Source organism: Gavialis gangeticus, unplaced genomic scaffold, assembly GCF_001723915.1.
Source record: "Gavialis gangeticus isolate Ggan-Ray unplaced genomic scaffold, GavGan_comp1, whole genome shotgun sequence".
NCBI classification, from domain to species: Eukaryota; Metazoa; Chordata; order Crocodylia; family Gavialidae; genus Gavialis; species Gavialis gangeticus.
In genome coordinates, this window is record NW_017728996.1 from 19,396,353 (window position 1) to 19,417,845 (window position 21,493).

The 21,493-nt window shown below is 40.7% G+C and overlaps 2 protein-coding genes across 2 annotated transcripts in view; both read left to right on the forward strand.

Moving 5' to 3' along the window:
* LOC109288308 (transmembrane protein 2-like) overlaps nt 1–15,483 on the forward strand; it is a 77,330-nt gene extending 61,847 nt beyond the window's left edge. The window contains exons 18-22 of the mRNA XM_019503818.1: nt 3,134–3,316; nt 5,632–5,851; nt 10,244–10,404; nt 11,693–11,802; nt 15,121–15,483. Coding sequence (XP_019359363.1) covers nt 3,134–3,316; nt 5,632–5,851; nt 10,244–10,404; nt 11,693–11,802; nt 15,121–15,275 — 829 coding nt within the window. The 3' untranslated portion in view covers nt 15,276–15,483. The remainder of the gene's footprint in view (nt 1–3,133; nt 3,317–5,631; nt 5,852–10,243; nt 10,405–11,692; nt 11,803–15,120) is intronic.
* CEMIP (cell migration inducing hyaluronan binding protein) overlaps nt 1–21,493 on the forward strand; it is a 157,809-nt gene that overhangs the window by 56,093 nt on the left and 80,223 nt on the right. The window lies entirely within an intron of this gene.

Here is a 21,493-nt window from a genome sequence, read left to right on the forward strand (position 1 = left end):
CTTTCAATACCTGTATTATTTCTGTCTTGATCTCCTAGGGACTATGGCATTTGATTCAGCAGCTAAATGTATGGAAGATGGCTTTCATTGCCCCCACCATGGAAAAACAGCCAAAGTCCCTAACATCTGAATTAAATAAGAACTTGTTAAAATACAATGAAACTAACAAAACAATGGACTTACTCCTTTTTCTTATATTTAATTAAATGATAACTTCTAATGTCTCCTTATCTGTCCCCATTATTGTGATGTCTTATCTCTGCCTGCAAAAATCTCTAAAGAAGGCCTTTCTCATTGAAACATTTCAACTACAATGTAATTTATTTTGAACAAACACTCAATTTGATTGTGCTGGCAAAAGGCTCTAGCAGTTATTTTCCCACATGACCAAAGAGTCAAAACAGACTCAGCTGGGAATTTTTTCTACATTTTTTTTTCCCCTTTATAATTTTTTTTTCTTAATGTTTTTATCTCCCCTGGGATGGGGATGGTGAAATGACGTAACATTGCACTAAAGCTGTTTCCCAGCCTTTCAGAGTGGTGTTGGGATGTCTGTGTGGCAGTATCTTTAGGGAGCCAAATGTGCTAATGCAGTGCAAAATAATATCTTATGAAATAGCTGAGTATCTGAGGACGTTATCCCAAAAATATTCTATGAGCATGGTTCCTAGTACAGTTCCTTCATTTCCTCTTGTCAGAAGCCAGTTTGTCTGTATGTATCTCTGGTTTCTAGCTCTGCCAAGCTGACACAGCTGAGGTTACTTAAGATTTGGGCAGTATTTGTTCCTTGTTACTGAGCCTGTGCATGGGTTTAGGGTTTATTATTCTAGAGAAGCTTGTCAACTGTTCTACCTTGGAAAGACTGTTTTGTTTTAGACTGATCCAGAGAGAGAAACCAGAAAGAGACTGACGAGGTTTTGCCATAAGAGCAGCTGATGCAGTGGAGAAGTCTAGGTTTTTATTTAGACTCTTAGAATTCCCCAGATCAAATCCATTTGCCTCTGTTTGTGCTATATATACCTTACATATTCACACCTACCTGGTAGCTGTAGACTGGATAAGCAAATGGTGCTCAACATACAGTCTGCAGGCTGGATTCAGTCCCACAGAGCCGTATCTGGCATGTGGGGTTCCCCACGGGGCCAGCAGTTTGGCAGCAGGGGAGTGATGGCAGCATAAATCACCATGGTAGAAGTCAGAGCCACAGGGGACTGCCACCAGTCCCCACTGCCAAATTTCTTTATCCTTGACGAACTCTTTGGGCTGGATGATACGGCCCTCTGTGCTGGATTGTGCTGGTGCACAGGGTCAAATTGTGCCTGGATTCAGTGCATGGGGTTGCTCCATGAATGGCTCCAGCATGGGGGACTGGGCCAGCATCTGGATTTGCTCCACACCCAGATCCAGCATGAAGGGTTGTACCCATGCACTGACCCTGCACTGGATCAGGCCTGAAGACTGACCTTGCACACAGGATCCAGCCCATGGACCAGCTCTAAGCCACTCACTGGCATACAGGACCAGGTATATGGAGCACCACTGGTATGAGCTATTGTGCCCTTACAGAGACCTTGTCTTCTATAGAGTTATAGGGCCTGGGGGAGATGCTTGCAATGTCTGGCTCCAACTCATATTCACCTACTAAACAGGATTCCAGGTGGTTTTTAAAATATTCAATCACCACCCCATGATATTCTCATTAATACAGTAAGGAAATACAGACTAGATGAAAGTACAGATTACAGAGGGGGTGGAGAGAGATGTTTCTCTGTGGCTGTAGGAGATAGCACTAGGAGCAATGGACTCAAGCTGCAGCAGAGGAAATTTAGGTTGGAGATTAGGAAGAACTGTGAGGCTGTTCAAACTTGGGCACGGGCTACCTAGAGAAGTTGTGGGTTATCCACCCCTGGAAATTTTCCATAACAGGTTGGATAGGCACTTGGCTGGGGTAGTTTAGTCAAGAGTGAACCTGCCTTGAGCAAGGGGCTGAAGTAGATGACCTTGTGAGGTGCCTTCTAGCCTTGGTTTCCTATGTTACTTTGATCCTAAGGCAGCAACAGACAGAAAGTCCTATCTTTTCTTTTGAACAATAAGAACAATTAGCTAACGTGCCAGTCCAGATACCTGTTCGTGGCATGCTTCAGAAGCTGAGGAGGAGAAATAGGAACTCTGAATATCAACATGATTAACTAGACTCTTTAAAATGTAACTTTTGTATGACATTCAGCATTTTTCTTTGTTTTAAAAAGAATTTGCCAGGCTGAGTGAATTCTGTGAAACCAAGAAGGTGCTGCTGCCTCCAATAAGTTTTTGAACTGTACTGTAACAGCTTGCTTGATATTGCTGCTTGTAACAGAGGCTTGTAGGTTTTGACAAGTTTTCTTCTCAACTCTGGTAGCCTTGCAAAAGAGCACAGCAGAGCAAGGCTGTAAGGTTCACTGCATTTTCTCCCTGCTTCGCTGTCATCTGCTAGCCCTGCTGAAGCTGCAGGAGACAAGAGCTAAAAGACCATTTGACCATAACTCCATTTATCGTAAATTAATATTGGAAAGAGAGATTTTAAGGGAAACCATCATAATAAACTCCATCTAAAATGGAGGAATCAGGTCTCTTTATACTGTGGCTCTGGTTCAGTACAAGGACTTTATAATTCCTAACTCAATGCCTGTGGCAAAATGTCTGCTTGAAAATGGCTCCTCCCTCTGCAGCTACTGATTGATGAACAAAGCCAATGGTAATGGCCTTCCAGGAGATGAGGATGGGCATCATGACTGGCTGCTCCCCAGACTTTATGGGTTGAGAGGAGAAAATCTCATGGCTCTAAGCAGTTCGGGATCCTGATCCAAAGCCCACCAAAACCAGAGGTCTTTGGATTGGGCCTCTAGTGTCAAATAGCAGATGTTTCCAGAAGAACAAAGTGGATCTGCAGATTTCTTTGAGATCTCTTGGTGCTTGGGGGTGGGAGAGTAAAGAAGAAATAGTGATGGGAGGGGATAGTAGACCACTTTATTTCCTCTTGAATATTATGCCTTCAGCTAGAGACACGTTATCTTATTTCCATCCTCTGAACATGTGCAAAGCATATATTTTATCCCCTCCTTTTTCACCTCTTGCCCCATGTTTTTGCCAACAGGGGAGACTGGCTGCACATTGCATTATGTTATCCCAAGGAATCGGTTTTCACTGTTGTGGCAGACATCTACCAGCGGCAGACAGGGCAAGTGCACAGTATAAAACACTACCTAGCAGCCCCTTCCTGGCACAGTGCCCTCAACAGGACGGGCGAGCGGCTTTTCTACTTCGACAGTGCCTCAGGGTGAGTGATTCCTCTATGCCTGATTCCCGCACTACAGGTTTCTCTCTACGAGAGAGAATACTGCATGTTGGGGATCCTCCTCCTTCTCCTGCCTTCCCTGGTATCCTGTTGTGCCCTTTACACCTGCTCCTTCTCAGTCTAGTGTTCAGGAGAGTGGGGAGAGCTGAGCAGAAGCAGAGACAAAAGGATGTGTTGGTGATGAGCACCCCTGCATCAGTAGCCTGAAAAAGGGGAAAGTTGGATAGTTCAGCTGGGTCAGAAGCGAACAGAAAAGGTAAAAGCAACAGAGAAGCAGGTTCCAAATGAGGGAGTGGAGAAGAAAATATCTTCATTTGCCGGTGCTCATGTCAACTTCCCACTAAGACTCAGCGAACCTCTCTCATTTCTGGTTGGTACTCTGCTGCTCTGAGCTAGTGCTACTACAGAGCTACTAGGCTTAGAGTTCAGGAGTTTGGGTGGGATTCCAGAAAAATAACCACAAGTTTTTACAACCTTGTCTACATGTCTGAACTTTAAGTCCTTTTAGCACAGGATGACTAAAAGCCCTCAGCTTTTACAGAGCTTCTACAATAACCCTGAACTGATTAGTTTCAGGACTCTCCCAAGCAAGGGAGCAAGTCTTATAAAGCAGGAAAAATTTAAGACTGATTGTTGCTGTCATTAATGAGCAAAATATGCACAGAGTCGGATAAGTGCATACGACGGATAAATGCATAGCCTTTCTGCAGTCCCAAGGCTATGCAATTCAGTGGGGAAAGCAGTAACAACAACAGCAACATCGGTATTTGTGTGTCCCCAGTAAAGATCTAAACACCTTGCATGAAAGAAAAAAACAAATACCATTGAGAAATACAGTTCAGTGTTCTGCTAAGGTATTTGAAAAACTGTACACTGTGTCCTAAGCACACATCCCAGAATGCCTAACCTGACAATGCAGCTAGCTCAAGTAAATCTACAAATGTCAGATTTGAAAATAAAAAGGGGCATAGATAGCACTCTCTCTCATGGTAGGAATTGTGAAATAATTATTTGCTAATTTGTCCTCTTTTTTTATGTACAAAATGTAATCCACATTGTGGGGACAGATTGTTTACTAGTGAAGAGCAGGGCGAAGTGTTTCCTCACAAGACTGCAGAGATGGAGCCATGAGCTGTCATGATTTGTCAGCTATCTCTTAGGACTTTGATCGTGCAGATGGATGGGCCTGACCTAGCTTGATTTGGGAACTCTGAGGCTATTTATATTTTATGGGACTAAGCTTTGCTATTTTTAGTCTGACTGAGCACAGAGGTTTGGGTTTGTTGTTGTTCCTAGCCTGCATTTCATAAAGAGTGGGATACTCCCCCTTCTCTTTCCAGCCCCATGTGCTTGATCTCTGGAGGCAAGTCAAGTTCACTTATTTGTTTCCATTTGTCTGGAAGAAAGAGCATTAACAAAATCTTTTTTATTCAGCACAAACATTTGCCTGACACTGCCGCTGAGCTGTTTATGCGATTTCCTTGAGCCTGCACTGCAGAATGGCTGCAAGTGAGCAGCTACAAAAACGAGCCTCACAGCCGACGATCCTGTGCAATGATCCCTTCATAGGGATCAATTGTGTCTAGGCTGCAGGGGCTGTGCTAGGGTGGCACAAAGGCAAAGAGCCCCTGCAGGAACTGCTGGAGGCCTCAGGCAAAGCCGGTGCCTCCAAGACAATAGAAAGAGTGCGGCGGATGCTCCATTCTTTAGAAAGGCGCAGCCCAGATTTGCCAGCGTGGGTGGAGGAGTGTGGACGTGTCTACTGCTAGAAGGCATGGGTAGACCCCGCATGCCCTGCATGTGAGAACAAAGTTGCTTCAGGCTTTTTCGTAGGAGGGATCACCATGAAGAACACTTTGTGCCCTCACTTCCTCAAACAGTCATGCAGAACCTGGCAAAACGCTTTTTTCTGCAGGGCACTGGGTTTGTCTATGTCAGGGGCAGGCAATTATTTTGGGCAGAGGGCCGCTTACTGAGTTTCGGCAAGCCATCGAGGGCTCCATGACAGGCAGCCCAGGGCAGATTAATATTAATTTTCTAAATTTTTTAGGGGCCCCAGGGGCCAGATAGACTGGCCTGGTGAGCCACAACTGGCCCCTGGGCTGCATTTTGCCCACCCCTGGTCTACATGCTGCATTGGGAGAGTCTAAATAGGACCTGTGTTGGGATCCAACAACTTTTGACGAAGAATGTTACTAGGATGGGTTGAATATAGGGTAGCTGCTATAGATCCCTTCTCAGGCCAGATAATCCTCTGACGGTAGCCCTGCCCCTTTTGTGTTGCTCTCTTTTATTAGATACCTGTTTGTTCATCTTCAAGCCCATGAAGCTCGAAAAGGGCATAGTTACTGCTCTCAGCAAGGCTGTGAACGCATTAAAATTATAGCACACATGTACTCAAGGGACTCCTGGAGTTGTGCCTTTAACCCTTTCCTGGAGGATTATAACAGACCAGCCACACAACACTCAATTCCTCAGCGACTGACTGCGCCTTGTAGCCAGTGTGGTGCCCCTCAGGTACAGAACACAGTCCTTCTTTGCCTTCTCAATCAGAACTTAGTTTGTGCAATGTAAATGTCCATATAAGAAGTTAATTTTCACCACGCACAAGAAGGACCCTTGGGCAATTCTTTTTTGCTCTTGACTGTGGCCAAAAGTTAGCCTAGATATGTGTATGTTGTGCATTTTTTTTCTGAATTTCTACAGCCTTGTCTAGTAGACTGCAGAGATAGGGAATTTCTCTGAGGTTAACTGGAAGAAAGTGAACTTTTATTTTGGAGGACAAACTAAAATGACCTGCAAAATGGCTCAGATGAAATCAGCTTTGACTTGACAAGTACTGCAATTTTTGTTGCTGGGGTTCAGGCCAGGCCATACTTGTGGTCTGTGTATATCTGGGATGAGTAGCAATCAAGTTAGGGCCAGATTCAGCTCTCATGTACTTTAGATTTGACGGGCATAACTTTGGTAGTGTTATCTGAGACCTAGACCAGTAGAGCTCAGAATCTGGTCCAGCATTTGTAAATGAGGCATGTGCATTTAAATATCCACGCTGTATGTAATGTCATATATTTAGTGGCTAGCTAATGGGGCTAAATTCTGTTGAATCCTGATTATCTTTTTCCACGAGACAGAGTTTACAGTATCCTGATTCAAGCATGTAATACAATTGATTTCAGAATGAGCCAAGGCGTGACATGGGTAATGTGGGGGCAGTCATAAAAGATCCAGTATCATTGTGATTTTATGGAGCTATCTCCTACGGCAAATGGTAATTCTGGAAAATGTTTCACAGCATTGGCCAGTTAATTTTATAGTACGTGATCCCTGGAAGAACCCATTTCTTTCATGAATAGTACTAGAACCGGTACATTTTCTAGTTAGTGTATTCAGAGATACAAAATTCCTATTTTACACACAGAACTATCTGTCCATCCATCCACCATGATGTTTCCTTTGAAATATGTTATTTCTTTGAAATAAATTATTCAGATTTTAAAATAACATTGTAAAACATGTACAATGTAAATGTAAAACATGTTCATTTCTTCTGTTTCCTGTGATGCAATCTTATACCTTATATCCTGGGTGAGCAATCCTTTAAGTCCAGATCCTGCCAATGTTGTATGTGGTTATCTTTGACTGTGGGTAAAGTTTGCAATCTGGATGAAAATTTTCATGACAATTTAGAATTTTGATCAAAAAAAGTATTTTTTTTTAAAAATGTGGATTTTTGTCTCATTTTTGACCAATTGTAGATCTGCTTAGGAATCTTTTTCACATTTGTTGTGGAAATTCTGTCCTTTTTTCATCCAGTTCTTCAGCTTTGTGGATAGGAGTAAAATTCAATTTGATGCTTAATTTGCAGAGTAGAGATCTTACTGCATAGTCACTTCTATAGAAATCAATAGGATTAAAGCCAATCAATGTGAATGAAGCCAATGGAAGAAGGTCCTTTGTCAGTAAAAGTCAAGCATGTGCTTGTGGAAATAGAAGAAATAGAACAAACCAAAAAATAAAGGGAGCTAATACAGACTGGTATGAAAGTCTACCCTCTCTTACCATGTTAGGAAAAGACACCATTTCAGGACCTTGAGTGTTTTTTCAGCAGCAAGTGATACCGTTGTCTAAACACCTGTTTATGTCCCAAGTTTCTGTAAAGGAGACTGTGAGGATCAGGTAAAGAAAAAAAACACAACTGGAATTTATAGGCAAATGTTACCAAGATACACTGACAACACTGTGTTCAAAGGTATCTACTGTAGACAGCATAAATTCATTTTAAACAACTGTTATGTTAATGCCACCAATAGCAATTGCTATCCTAGTATATTCCCATTGAGCTAAATGTTTTCTTAATAATGAACATTTGTTTGTGAGTTTCATAAAGTGAAAAAAACATATGCACAACAGGAGTATCTCCAGTTTGGGGCTCTGTAACTGCGTAAATGGGCATGGATGCAGGTTGGTTGAAATTAAAAACATTTGGCAAGCCATATTTCAAGTCTTCTCCCTTCAAATAACTGCAGGTTGCTATCACTAGTAGACCTTCAATCAAATATGTAAGAATCCAGATCCAATCTCTCAGCAGAGCTGACACGCAGAACCACTTAAAATCAGCTTTCATTAAGGTATGTATTATGCCAAATTTGAATAAGAGATTAAACAAGGGAAATTTATTTCTAACAACAGTTATTGCAAAATCTTCTTGAGTCTTAAAAACCATGAAAAACAGTGGAAAGGGGAACCTAGAGTTAAATGTTGAATGTTTGAATTCATTGGTCTTATTTATAATTAGTTCCATTAAACACTAAACTAGAGTGATAGGGAATTTGTAGATAATAAGGCCAAGATTTGGACCCTAACAAAGAAAAAAGCCATTTTCCAAGCTAAAGGGGAAAATAAATCCACCATTTAATTTCTAAGAAAGGAAAAACAAAAAAATTGATGTAGCACCTAGTCAAAAGAAATGTTTGTTTTTCTAGTTCTCCTATTGGTAGCTGATTAAAACCACAATACTCTCAGTAATACCTAAGAAGACTGAAAGCTCTGGGGGCAGATTTGCACATTTTTGCATGTTTTCCTCACGGGGAAAGGGTGTTACCATGGATGCAAAGGCACTTGTCCAGAATTTACTTATATACTTGTGCTTTTAACAGCTCAAGTTAGGTCAGTCTCCTTATGGACACAGAAATGCTGGGATTTCTCATCAGCTACATTGGTTCCTCTGTCCAAACTGACAGGAGAACAAAAGGATGAGTATCACAAGGAAGTGCCATGGCTTCCAGTGAACTGCAAAATGCAGTGATGTACTATATGCAGTTAATTCACATGCTGAAAGAGACTGGGGAAAATGAGTGGTGATTCATTAAACTTTTTAGTTTTCCAAAGCTTTAATTGAAACCATTGTTTTTCAAAAAAGTTTAATTGTAGAAACATGTATTCCTAGCTAAATGGAAGGCAGGGCCAGGCAAACAGTAAGGATTCTTGTTTGAAAAGGAATTCTTGCCCTAATTCGGAAAAGGCCTAGGGAATTGAAAGGGGGGAGAAAGAGAAGAACAAGCCTGGCACCCGTCCAGAGCTTAAGTGTTGCCAAAAGAAACTTGGGCCTAACAAGCTTTGTCCTCAGTTTAAAATTTGTGTTTCCAAGTTGGTCATAAATCTGACAAAGTGCCCCTCTCCTGTTCTTAAGAAGATGACATAATCCACCGTGCTTTGTGCCAAAAGCCTGAGGTGGCATCCTAGCCAACAGCCACTTTCTCCAACCCCAGGACTGCACTGTATTCACCGTGGCTTCTTTTCTTTCTGTGATCCTTCACTAGCCAACTCTTGCCTGTGGCTCTTTGTTTTCCTCTCTGTAATCCCAAATACCTGTAGGTGCTAGGCTCTCTCCTTCTTCCAACCCTGCAACCCTGCAATCTCCCTTTGCTCCTAACTTTGAACATCTTATAGAGGGAGAAGCAGCACTAACAACCTTCCTGATGGGTTTCCATCTTATTCACTCTGCTTCTAGTCCTCAAATGACTCAGAACCATGTGATTCAAACTGTTTTATGACCAGGACCGGAAGGACTTTGAACCAATTCAGAAATAGATGTGCCATATGGAATAATACTGAATGATGATTTCTGCTGTGCAGAAATGCACATCAGTTCTGTTTGGAAAGGCTGCCACAATCCTTTCCCGGAGCAGTGGTTCAGCAATCCTCTGCCCCTCTGTGCTGGGCTTCCTACATGAACTATATTCCTTGTGACAAGAGTTATTGCCCAGGACTCCTGTGATGCACTACTTGTACTCTTCAAGTGTGTGAACCCTGGTGCATCATGGGAGATGTAGGCTACCAGGGAGCCGTAGGCTACCAGGGAGCCTACCCCATGGGAGATAATAGCACAAGTTTGTTAACTGAACTAGAGATCCCTGAGGCAGGGTGACAAGATTGCCAAATTCTTGTGTTGTGACCAAATTTTTAAATCGTTGCATTTCCATTTACAATCAAATGTTTCTACAACCCCCCCATGTATCTTTGGCCACCTCTGAAGAAAAGCCACAAGCCACAACATCTAAACAACATAAATTACACTGGGTAAGCCAGATGGCTGATTAAAACTGGCTGAAAAGCACTACTGAGCTGTGTAGAAATATGTCCTTTGAGGCAAAGACCCTTGTTCTCTTCCGTTCTTCGCAGCACTCGACTCGCCAGACTTGGAGAAGAATAACAGGGTTTTCCAATCTTTAGTGATTAAACCACCTTTTGGAAATGTTACTTCATGCATATTCCTGATGGCTTAAATGATGATAGAGTGTTATCTCTTTTCTCACCTGCTTATAATTCCTCTCTCACAAACTCCATTCAAAGGCTTCTGATTCGTCTACTGACTTCAGCTAATCCTAACCTGTATTTTTGTTGCAGGTAAATGATACATTTTTCTTGTTCAGTAGCCGTGGGATATTCTTCGTGGTGCTGGATGCATGTTCAGGAGCAGTTGTGAGTAGGCGGCATTTTGACACAGTTGGTGCCATAGATGCTGCCAGTGCAATGACTGATTATGTTCAAACATCCGTAAAAGAAAGGTAAGCAAGGTGTTGAAAGCCAAGTACATGTAGTAACGTGTAGGTGAGAGACAAGGGGAGGAAAATGACCTACTTTTACAGCTGAACTTGTGTCTGGGGAAAGCTGAGGAAGTTTGAATGATAAAAACCCAAATATTCACCAGATTCTGAAAGAAACACTATTTTTCTCTCTGAGGAATGTGCAGACTGAGGTAGGCTTTCTGGAAAACTGCAAAGTTGCTCTAAGTTAACAATTCATTTTCCAGCATGAGGTAGATGAACCCTTTGTGGTGACATTTGTAATTCTATTAACTTATCCAGTGTCCAAGCCTGAACCAGCAGCAGTTTCCTGGCAGCTGATGACTCAGATTTCCAGTTCTGAAAAGAGCCCGTTTCTGTTTATTCTTGCTGGTTGTTTTTGCTTTTTTGAAAGATTAAAATCAGAAATGTGCCAGATTTTCCAATCGGATTTTTCTTCGGCTCCAGCAAATAGATCTGCCTGCCTGCTGGCCCTGTCGCCTCAGAAGAGCTTTGGTGATGGGCTGGATCATCTCTGTCTGTGTCTGGCCCACATTCCTCATGGTTTTATGTGTCACCACATAAACACAGAACAACAGAGATTTATAGACAAATTCTTGGCTGCCGGCAGAAGCAGGTCAAATAACCAGAAAACAGACTTTAGTTCCAAGACATTTCTGAGCAGTTCATGACCAGACTTGAACGCTCCTGAACTATCACATGTGTGTATACACATACACACATATGGTTATATGTGACTATATAAACTACATTCCCACACAACTATATAGACGCAGATATATTCAGTTTGATTTTCTTCCATGGCTTCCTGTTTTGCAGCCGCGAAGTTAGTCATTTAATCTAAATTCTACCGGTTGTGCCTATAATACAGTGCAGGTGCAACTCATTGTGGCACACAGTGAATCTAGAGGGATGCACAACCAAACTGAGGTTTGAATGAAAATCAGGATCAGAATGTAGATGGTATGAAAGTGAATGTGGGACTATCTTATTCCAGAAATATTTTTCCTATAGGTCAAAATCCTCTGACATGGGATAAATTTTCTTTCAACAGCATTGGCTTTGTTTGATTCAGTAAACTGAAAGAAACACTGATAAAATAATCCCCCAGTTCAGGAAAGTATTTATGCACATGCATGTATGCATGCATGTTATTGAAATCATGCTGAAAGATAAGCATGGATTAAGAACTTTCTTGAATAGGGGGTTGGAGACTCTTGGCAAAAATAGTCTTTTTCTGGTATGCAGTAATCACTGTCCTTCTTTCCAGATCAGTCGTTCTTGTGTGCTCTAGAGATATGACAGAAATGACTGGATGCTCTGAAATGTCTGTTTTTACAAGGTTAGGTTCCGCAAAGCCTATTGTCTTTCACAAAAAAGGTGACTATATTTTTGAATTATACTGCAGTGCCCCTTTTGCCTGAACTTGCAGGTGTGTTTGTGTATAGAGAAGATGCAAATACTTCCCCTGTGTGTCAACAGTGAAAATTATTGAAAAATTCTTAGCTGGGAGCTGAACAGAAATTTGAGAAGTGTTAGCATTTTGTTAACAATCAAAAATGGAACTCAGCAGGGGAAAAAAAAGACAGAAGAGGCTGAATCTTTCAGTTAAGAGTCTGTTTTTCGTTGCAAATGAACAATTTACTAGTCAAAGAGAAGGCTCCATCTTTCAAATTCAAACAGTTGCAGAGGAAAAATAGCCATACAGTTAAATTTAATAATGAGGAAAATAGCTTGAAGTGAAATAAAAAAAGATATTTGAATAAAATTAGACATTGGAGAAGGGATTAACCACCAGGTTTGAAGAGGTCTAATTGCATTTTTACCTTATTTCCCATAAGATCATCTGCAATAATTATCAATTTTATAGTGAGCCTCTGCTAGTGATAATGAATTGCCCTTATCACTCAGTTAAATAGACAAAGCTGGTTGTCTGCTCAAAACTGTATTTTCATTCCCAAACAATTGAGCTCACTGTTTTGATTTTTTTTTTTAGTGTTTTCTTGCACCTCTGCACTTCCTAAGGCTAGAAGCAGACATTCCAAAATGTCTTTTAAAAAGACTTTTCTCACTGTCTTTACAACCCAGCTGGGACAAATAGAAACCTTGATCTCAAAACTTTTCCAGCCTTACTGCCAGATCAAAGAACTCCAGAGAACCTTGCATAAACTTGACTGCTGTCTGGACCTACCAGATCATTGTTTGTTTGGACATTCGTCCATCACTTGCTAGAATAGAGGTTGCAAGCATTACCTTATACTTAAGTTGTGGATCTCATCTCCATGATTAAGGTAGAGCAAACAATCTGTTCAGTTCCCAGTCAGTGAATGGATTTCTTTTGCAAAGGAAGTGTTGTGCTTTGGTTTGATGTTTTTACAAAGCATTTGTCTTATGGCTGCTGCTCCATCATTTCTTATTCTCATTGTATTTGGCACTCTGATCCAGTGCTCACTGACTTTCTTTCTGTAGACTTCTACTGGTTTTGGATTTGGCAATTTCAGTTTTATATCATTGTTTTGTCAATGTCTTCATTGACTGACAAGAAACTATGGCCCTGTTCTGATGCCATCAGTCCCTCTTCAGTCAGACAAGTTTCCCATTCCCCTCAATATCGAGTCCTCCTAAGGTAATCTGGGATCTGATCCTGCTGCCTCTACAGTCAAACTCCCCTTGGCTTGATTGGGAGCCGCATGGGCAAAAGGGCCCCAAGCAAGGGACATTCAGGTTTATGTCTGTCCTTCCCCCTCCCTGACTAAGTTCTTTTCTGAGCTAAATGCATGCAATTCCCTTTCCATGGCATGTGTATACACCCACCTGAGGGCAGAATTAGGGAGTGAGTACCTGCCCGCGTTGTGATGAGACACTACAGACATCAAAGGCCTTAGCAATCTTGCAGTGTGCTGTAATGCCTCAGAGCAACATGCACTTAATTGACTGAGCAGCCTTAAATCTGAATTTCCTCTCTTTTGTTTATTTAGCTGAAACTCTTGTCAAAGGCTTAGCGTGGATGTGACTGCTTGATGCACTTACTGTGCTGTTCTTCCATGTAGCAATCCTACTGGAAAATAGAAAGTTATTCAAGTCCCACTTTCATGGACTTATTTCTTGGGCTGATAAGAAAATCGGGCAGTAAGCCTGCCGTTCCATTTACTAAAATTGCTACCTCTCAAGCACAGGTCAGAAGCGGAGTTGGCTTGTATTTTCAGTCTCTCCCTCTCTCTCTTCTTGGCTGCTTTTTACAGCAGCAAATTAACTTGTCCAAAATATTGTTTTATTTAGACTGATTCTGTCTTCTGGTTTAAGTGGCTATGTTAAAACTCATTCATTTTATTCTTCCAAAACAGAGAGATTATATGCTTTTACAGCAAGGGCATTGGTTTTGCTTTTGTGCTTATTTTGGTTCTAAACTCGTAATTTTACCATTGTAATTTTGCACAAGAAATACACACACACACACGATAAAATCCTGAAAACTTTGGGAAAAAATTTCCAACAAAGAAGTTTCTTTCTGTCAGAAGTTTTCAAGGGTAGTTAATGACATAACCTACTTAGTGCCATGCTGCACTTGCAGACACTGAGCTAGATTCTGCCCTCCGCTGTGACCTCTCTTTATTGTTCAGTGATCTGATAGAGAGCGGAAAAGATCCATGCAGAATCTCTCTGATCTAATGGAAATCTGTGGTAAAAAAGTGCTGCTGATATGTTAGGTGGTACTCTTCTTCCTGAGCCAAGTTAGTAATGAACTAATATCTTAGTGTGACGTGAAGGGACATGGTGCTGCTGTCTCGGATGAAATAAGAAACTGCCTGTCATTCCCATCACACTTCTTACAAGAGCAAGGGTGTTAACCTAGATGTCTGTGCCAAATTCCAGTCTGTGTAGTTATGTTCCAACTCCTTAAAATTCCCCCTGTTGACTAAGTTGTGCAAGGTATTTGACTTTCCAACCTCTTAAGGTGTTGTGTAGCATCGTTCTTACTGTGAAACCAGCTGCCACAAGCCACTCTAGAGGTGGCTGTATTGCAGTGAAGGTTGAAACATTTCTTCTAAACCTAGATGGCTTGCTTCAGTTTCTATGGAGGGCATTTCCAAACCTCCAATTAACTTCTAATGGGAACAGAACCGGGGTTTTATTAAATGGATCTACAGTACTTATTCATGTGACAAGGATTTCCGTGTATAGTCCCACTGCATAAGGTTTATAGGACTGAGCTCCTGGTTCGTAAACAGCCTTGGAATCTTTTGTGATGCAAAAAAATAATATAAATGAAAGTATACACAATACCATTGGACTATAAGACAGCCCAGTACCATGGGAGAATCAATAATTGCTTAGTCATCATAGAGAAAAAATGATTTAAACTATTTAAAGAAGGATTCTAAATACCTAACCATTTTCATGTAGTCAAATATTAAAAATTACCAGCACTTAAAAATAAAGAACACAATGCTCCCACTAACTCAGACCAGCTCCCATTTCACTGAAATACCTTAAATAATGCAGGGTAGTCAGCTTACTGCTTTAGTTTACTGCATTTTAGTTCAGGCCTTGTTTTTTCCTTCCTTCCTTCCCTCCCAGAAAATGAGTGGCTAAAAAGTTTATCTGATACAAGAAGTGGGTTTAAATGTCATAATGATAAATGGCTATTCCTTTAACTAAGTAATGCATAGGGTCATTCATTTTGTCTCCCCTTTTCAGGGAGTTTTGCTATGCTTGGATATAAGGGACAGGTCAAACCCTCCTGGATTAAAATCCTTAATCGAGCTGCTGATCAGAAAGCCGTTTCTCTACAACATTACGTTCCCTTGAAGTTGAATGAATATGGATGTCCAGCTAAAGCTGAAGATTTTTAGGACGCCCCATGTAGCAGAGCCACTTACAACACAACTCCATAGAGGATGGAAAATTTGGCAATTAAATCCTGCTACGCAGTTGGCTTAACATGAGCCTGACAAATTCTACAGCTCTCGGCATCACTCCAGTGTTATTTTTATGAGATTGTATTAAGCCAATGTTATTTCACTTGTATTTTTTATAACTAATAAATATATTCTTATCTTACAAAAGTGTGGAGAAAACTTTGTTTTTCAAGCAGTACTCCCCTTCCTGGGAAAAACAGAAGTATTTTCAAGCATACCCGTCATTTGATATGATCTAGAGCATTTAAAAGGTGAGAACTGGCTCTTCAGATGCATATAAAACAGGAATGAAACTTGGCAAAGAAATTTGATCAGTATCCAGGCAAAGAGGTGAATTCTCTCAGAGGTAGGGAACCGTCTGCTCCAATTCTGCCTTCAATTCACACTCAGCAATTCAGTAACTTCTATAGAAATGTGTACCAGCCTTATAAAAATCTCCATCTGCCAAAGCATCTATGATGAACTGAAGTTAATAAAATCAACTCATGTCAATGGATAAGCTCACAATAATCCTATAATAATACACTTTCCCACTCATTAGGCTCAGTATATATCATGCATTGAGTAATTCTCAGTATATACCGTGCATTGTGGAATTCTGACTAGTGATGGGTGAAATGATGTCTGCTCTGCTGGTGTGTAAATTCAATTAAAGTCTTTCAGGAATGTGAGCCATGTTAAGTTGCATTGCTATTGTAGTATCAAATCCTGCATTTGGGGCTACCAGGGCACCAAATGCAATAAGTCTAGGTCACATGAAATTCTTTCTCTTTAATATCATTAGTAGCGTGGCAGAGGAAGGGAGAAGATCTGGTCGATGCTCAGCAAAAAGAGGCTGGTTCTCTGTGGTTTCTTTTTCTTATAAATTGCTTTTCATTGCATTTCTTAAGAAATAACAGCTTTGAATGCAGATTGGAAAACAGCTGATGACTCCATTCACCACAAATTAGGAATTGAATTATCCCATTAGGGGTATGCTGAAATTTTGGTTAATACACTGTGTTACTGGTGACAGCAATTATGGGGTGATAATTTAAACTAATACAGCTAAATATTGATTTCTAACCAGTGCAGCATTATTTTCAGAAGCTAAAGAATTCTCCAAAATGCTCATACTAATAAAAAGTTAGACTAGAGTAAGAAATATATTTAGATTTGATTTAAATGCCAATGATTGATAACAGTGTCTATAATTTTTTCCTTTTAAATCCTGCAAGATCTAATAAGACATTTTATTAACTGTTCTATATTCAGTGCCCTCACTGATCACAGTGATTGGCCTCACAGCAAGAGTGGAGGTACAGTAAGAGATGGATAGCAGTTTTGGAGTTGGGGAGAAATGGTAAAATAACAGGTGCAATTGTGACATCAGTGTCAAAACTCCTTTTGACATCATTGTCACCCAAAGACTCCTGCACCAGCTGTTGATTCAAGTAAACCTCCAGCAAAAACAAATAAAATAATAATTATGTTTCTATTTATTATTGTTAGCTTTAGAGAACTAACTTGCTTACTGTTAAATTATCTTAGACTTGCTTAGACATGCAGGAAGACAAAAGACAGACACGGTTCTTATGGTTTGAAACGTCAATAATTCTCTTTCCTATTTCGCTGTACAGCAAAGTGTGTGGAAAGCTAACTCTAGGTTATTATGATAACTTTGCCATAAAAGAAAAAAAATCTGGAATCGCATTTTATGTCTTTTTCTTTGTTTATAAAATGACTCTTTCCTCAACAAGGTTTCTGTTTGTAGAATGAACACCAGCATCACAGCTAGGATTAGCTGATAGCTTTGTTAGCAGTTCTGGCTGAGAAGCCAAGAATTGAATGGTTTATGTCATCATCTGGAAGATTTTCTCATCCCTAGAGGATATGCCTCTAATTTAAAATTATTGGCAGTTTAGTTGTAGGGAAGCTTGTACTGCTGCTATCCATGCTGTACCTGATCCATGGAGAGAGAGTGTGTAGGTCTCCCTTGCTGTCAATACAGCATGTTTACCAGCACCAGATTCCCATGAAAAGTTTATAAAAGAACCCAGAAAGAGCATTTCTTTAAAGATTACAAATTAAAGCTTTTGACTGTTGAAGAAATGTCTTTACAATGAATGTGATTCTCCATTTAGAATAGCTGCATGGCTAGATGCATTCAGCAGATATGCTTTTCATTTTTATAGTAACCTGCCAAATGAATCATTGATGGGTATAGTGAAGAGGCTTTCTAGGGATGTGAAGATGACTTCTGCATGATGAACCATGCACGTGATGCAGAATGAAGTGCCTGGTAATCTGCATTTTGCTCAGGATTATAGAGCAGCGTGAGTGCGCTGAGTAGGAGCAGTAAGAGCTTTCCTGGGGGAAATGCAATCTGCTGCATCTGCAAACCTGTTGCTATCAATGACCACTGCAAACAATTTCTATCTTCTTTGTGCTGCAGCTGTTTGTCTGTTTATATTATATCCATCCATGTGGTCTCTAAATTCCTGTCCTGTTGGCCCAGAAGATGCCCGGGTTGAATAGCAACAATTAGCAAGTAACATGGCCTGTTTCTGAGCCTCTTTGAATAATAAATTATCTTCCTACCTTCAGGGCAACAGTGACAATTTCAGCTTCCAAGAAGGGTGAGGGAAACTGGCTGGGAAGAAAGAGCAGTTCAGAATGAAAGCGTAGGCCAGGGCATGGGCCTTCAAACACTTCCATTATTTGGACAGGACTACTCCTTACCTCAGCATCTTGTTTGACTGAGACCAAATGAGGAAAGGGATGTTAAACTTAGAGGGTGGATGCCGCCATTTCAGAAAGAAATAATAAGTTATAATATTGATGTCATGTTTATGCTTTATACATTTCCATGAATGTATTTATAGCATATTGATATCTCTACAATGTGTATATCAGCATATCTATAAACTCAGGTTTAGAGATAAAGCTGCGTAACATCACTGATTTATTTTGGTAAACAGGTAAATGTTATAGGAGTTTTTTTTATTGGAAGTGAGTTAATTCTTCCCTCTCAGTATACATTGTTTAATGGAATCTTGCATCTTAACACTAAACCTTATTTCACAGGGAAAATTCATGTCCTGCTCCACTTACCTTTGAATTCTTGACATCTATGCACAGGTTATCTGGCCAGGTAGGTGAGGGCCTCATTACTAATATTTGATCTGCTTTGAAGTCTTGGGAACTGAAACAGTCAAAGAGGTTGCTGCCAGTGTTTTGTTGGCTGGACATGTACTCCCTGGTGGAGTAAGTCCCTCTGGCATCCATTCTCACCATCCAGCTGATACCATGCCACTAAGGTGGGACTAAACCCTTGTGCTCTGAAGCTTAGCTGAATCAAAGTGCTTTACATCAGCTGATCTCTTGAGACTATGCAGTAGGAAATCGGAGGTGGAGAGAGTGGATTCATCCCCAGAACGGAAGGTAGGAAAGCTTATTTTTTGACTTAATAGAAACTCTGAGGAAGTCTCTGCTGCTGTCTTAGAACGATAACATTCTAGAGAGTTAATGTGATGAACTCTTCGGGCTTGACCGTCCACCGTAGGACTAAATGGAAGAGGTTCAAACTCTGTGTGCTGAGTATCATGTAAAACCTAGACAGGGCTGAAACTGTAACACTTTAAAGTCCTCTGAACTCCTGTTATAACTGTTATGTTTTCTGGGGCCGTTCAGGGAAAGAAAAGCAAGATCTGTTTGGCTGTGAGCTTAAGTCCAACATTGAAATGAAATACTTATGGTGCATGATCTTTCTTTTCCTGGGGATTTATTTGATCATATCTGACAGGTCCAGGCCCTGAATCCCAATAAAACATCACAGAGCTTTAACCCCAGTGTGAGACTAAACAATTGGTAAAGGAGATGCAGGAGGCAGGCAAGGAATGTATCCAACCTCCTGAAAAATATCTCTCCTTCCCAAAAATTAGACTAGTGGCAAGTGTCCTGGAGAGGAAGGCAAGGAGCTGTGGTCAGCCAGACACAAACAGGAGAGGACCACAAGCGCAAAAAGAAAAATATTTGCATCCTGTTCAAAGAAGCATTCAGAGGAGGAGAGTGTAGTAATTGGTACTGCTAATCTATTTGGCCACTGAAAATGCTTTCCCGTGCTGAAGGGTAAAATAAACCTGAAGATTGGGAACATTTAACAAAGGCTGCTGTTTTCCACCTAGACTCTCAGGATGCCAGAGAGACATTTTTCCACAGCTGCTTCTAAAGTTGCATCTCTGCATGCACCAAAAGTTGTGTGGGAGAAGGTCATTTAAGCCCTTTTGGAAATGTGATTGTTTGACCAGACAACTTAGTTATCCTTGCACAGACCCAGGAGATTAGCAAACTGTCCACACATTTTGGTATCCAATGCAAAATATCCATTGTGTGGCATTTATAGTTGCTCATCTGAAACAGGCTCTTTCCCAATAAACGTGCATGTGCCTGGGTAACCTGTTCCTTCTTTATTGACAAATGGTTACATTTTCAGAAGCACCTAATGATTTTGGAACCTAATTTCACTGATTTCCAGTGATGCGAAGTTTCCTTAGTATCCAAGGAATTTTGAAAATGGAATCTAGGCTCCTAAATTACTTGGGTGTCTTGAAATTTTTACTCACAATGATTCCATGGCCATAGGTCAGATTCAGCAGTGTGAGCTCCTTCAACTCTTATAGCCAAAGCAGGGTGGGGAGCAGGGGGAGGCTGACCACAAAAGAAATGTTTTTGAGTTATTTAACCTGTATAAAAAATTGGTCAATTGTCAAACAAAAAATGTCATTTTTAAAGGAAAAGTATAAACAAATTCCATCTTTTCCTCTCAAACTAGTGACTGAGTTAGCCCCAAATTTAACCCCTGTCATTCCATTTTGCATTGAATTTTCTTTTCACCAGGTGCATTTCACCTAGCCCCTACTTACTGGATCTGTTTGTAGGAATGAAATGGTTGAAAGAACTTGCAGAAAATATGATTTTACTTCCACCTCTTCCTCTTTCTTTGCCCGCCCACAAAAATCTGGCTCACTGCTAAATGGAAAATATAATCTCAAACTCCTGCACAGGAACATTTGTAATTTAATAATGATGCTCTATGTCCTTTGAGTTCAGGTTGTGAAGGCATTTTCATTAGAAATCCCTAGATGCTTGCTTGTTTGTAAGCCTGGATGAAGGCTTCAAAAAAGCCCAAAACTTTGCTTGGTTGTTGGTGAGCGGTGGCACTCCTTAGCCCAGTAATGTCAGTATATCAAAAGGTTGAAACTTTCTTGGTTAAGAGAGCAAACATTGGTCCCCAAGTCAGTAAAGTCAGTTTTCCCAGCTTGAACTAATATGTGATGTAACCTGTTAAAGAAAGAGACAAATATACTCTCTGTAGTGAAAATGTGAACTATCACCATCAGCGTGATGGGAGTAAAAGGAAAGTAGAAGCACTAATCAAATATCCCATTCATCTAATAAAAAGCTGTTTCCTGATCAGCCCTAGCATACTTCCTCACAGGTCTAGAGAAGAAGAATAGTAAGAAGACTTTCCTTTCTAGCTTATAACGCTTCTTCTCTGACATCATTATGAATAGACTCAGCCTCACAGGCCAAGACTTTCATAAATTACTTTATGACTCCAGTTGGACAACCAAAATGGGGGCACCTTGAGACACCTTAAGGGAGCTACACTTTCAGAGTGCTGAGATCCTATCCTTGAAGGTGCATCTGATAACTCTCCAAAAACATCAGATACCAATTACTTTAAAAAATCTTGGCTATGGCATGTTGACAATGGAACAGATTTATTTCCACTTTGGTACTTCCATGTCCATATCACCTTATGAGCATCTCATAATCATGAATGTACTCCCTGTGTCTACTTTTAGCATTGTCTACTTTCAGTTGTTCTCCCATCTTCTTCCCCCCTCCCCCCACCCCCTCTGCATCCCGTAAGACCAACTGGTGTCATTGTCCCCATTCTGCAGTTGAGGATCTAAAGCACAGACAGCCTAAGGTTCAAATCCATAAAGATGAGTCTCTCACTCCCATTGCAATAAATGCCTTTGTGGATTTGAGCCTGAAGGTCTTCCCTTGGGTTGTGCAGAAAATACGTTGTGGAGTCAGGAATTGAAACCTGATTGTCTCAATCCCCATCCAGAGTTTCTAATCCCTATATGTTGGGAGGAGAG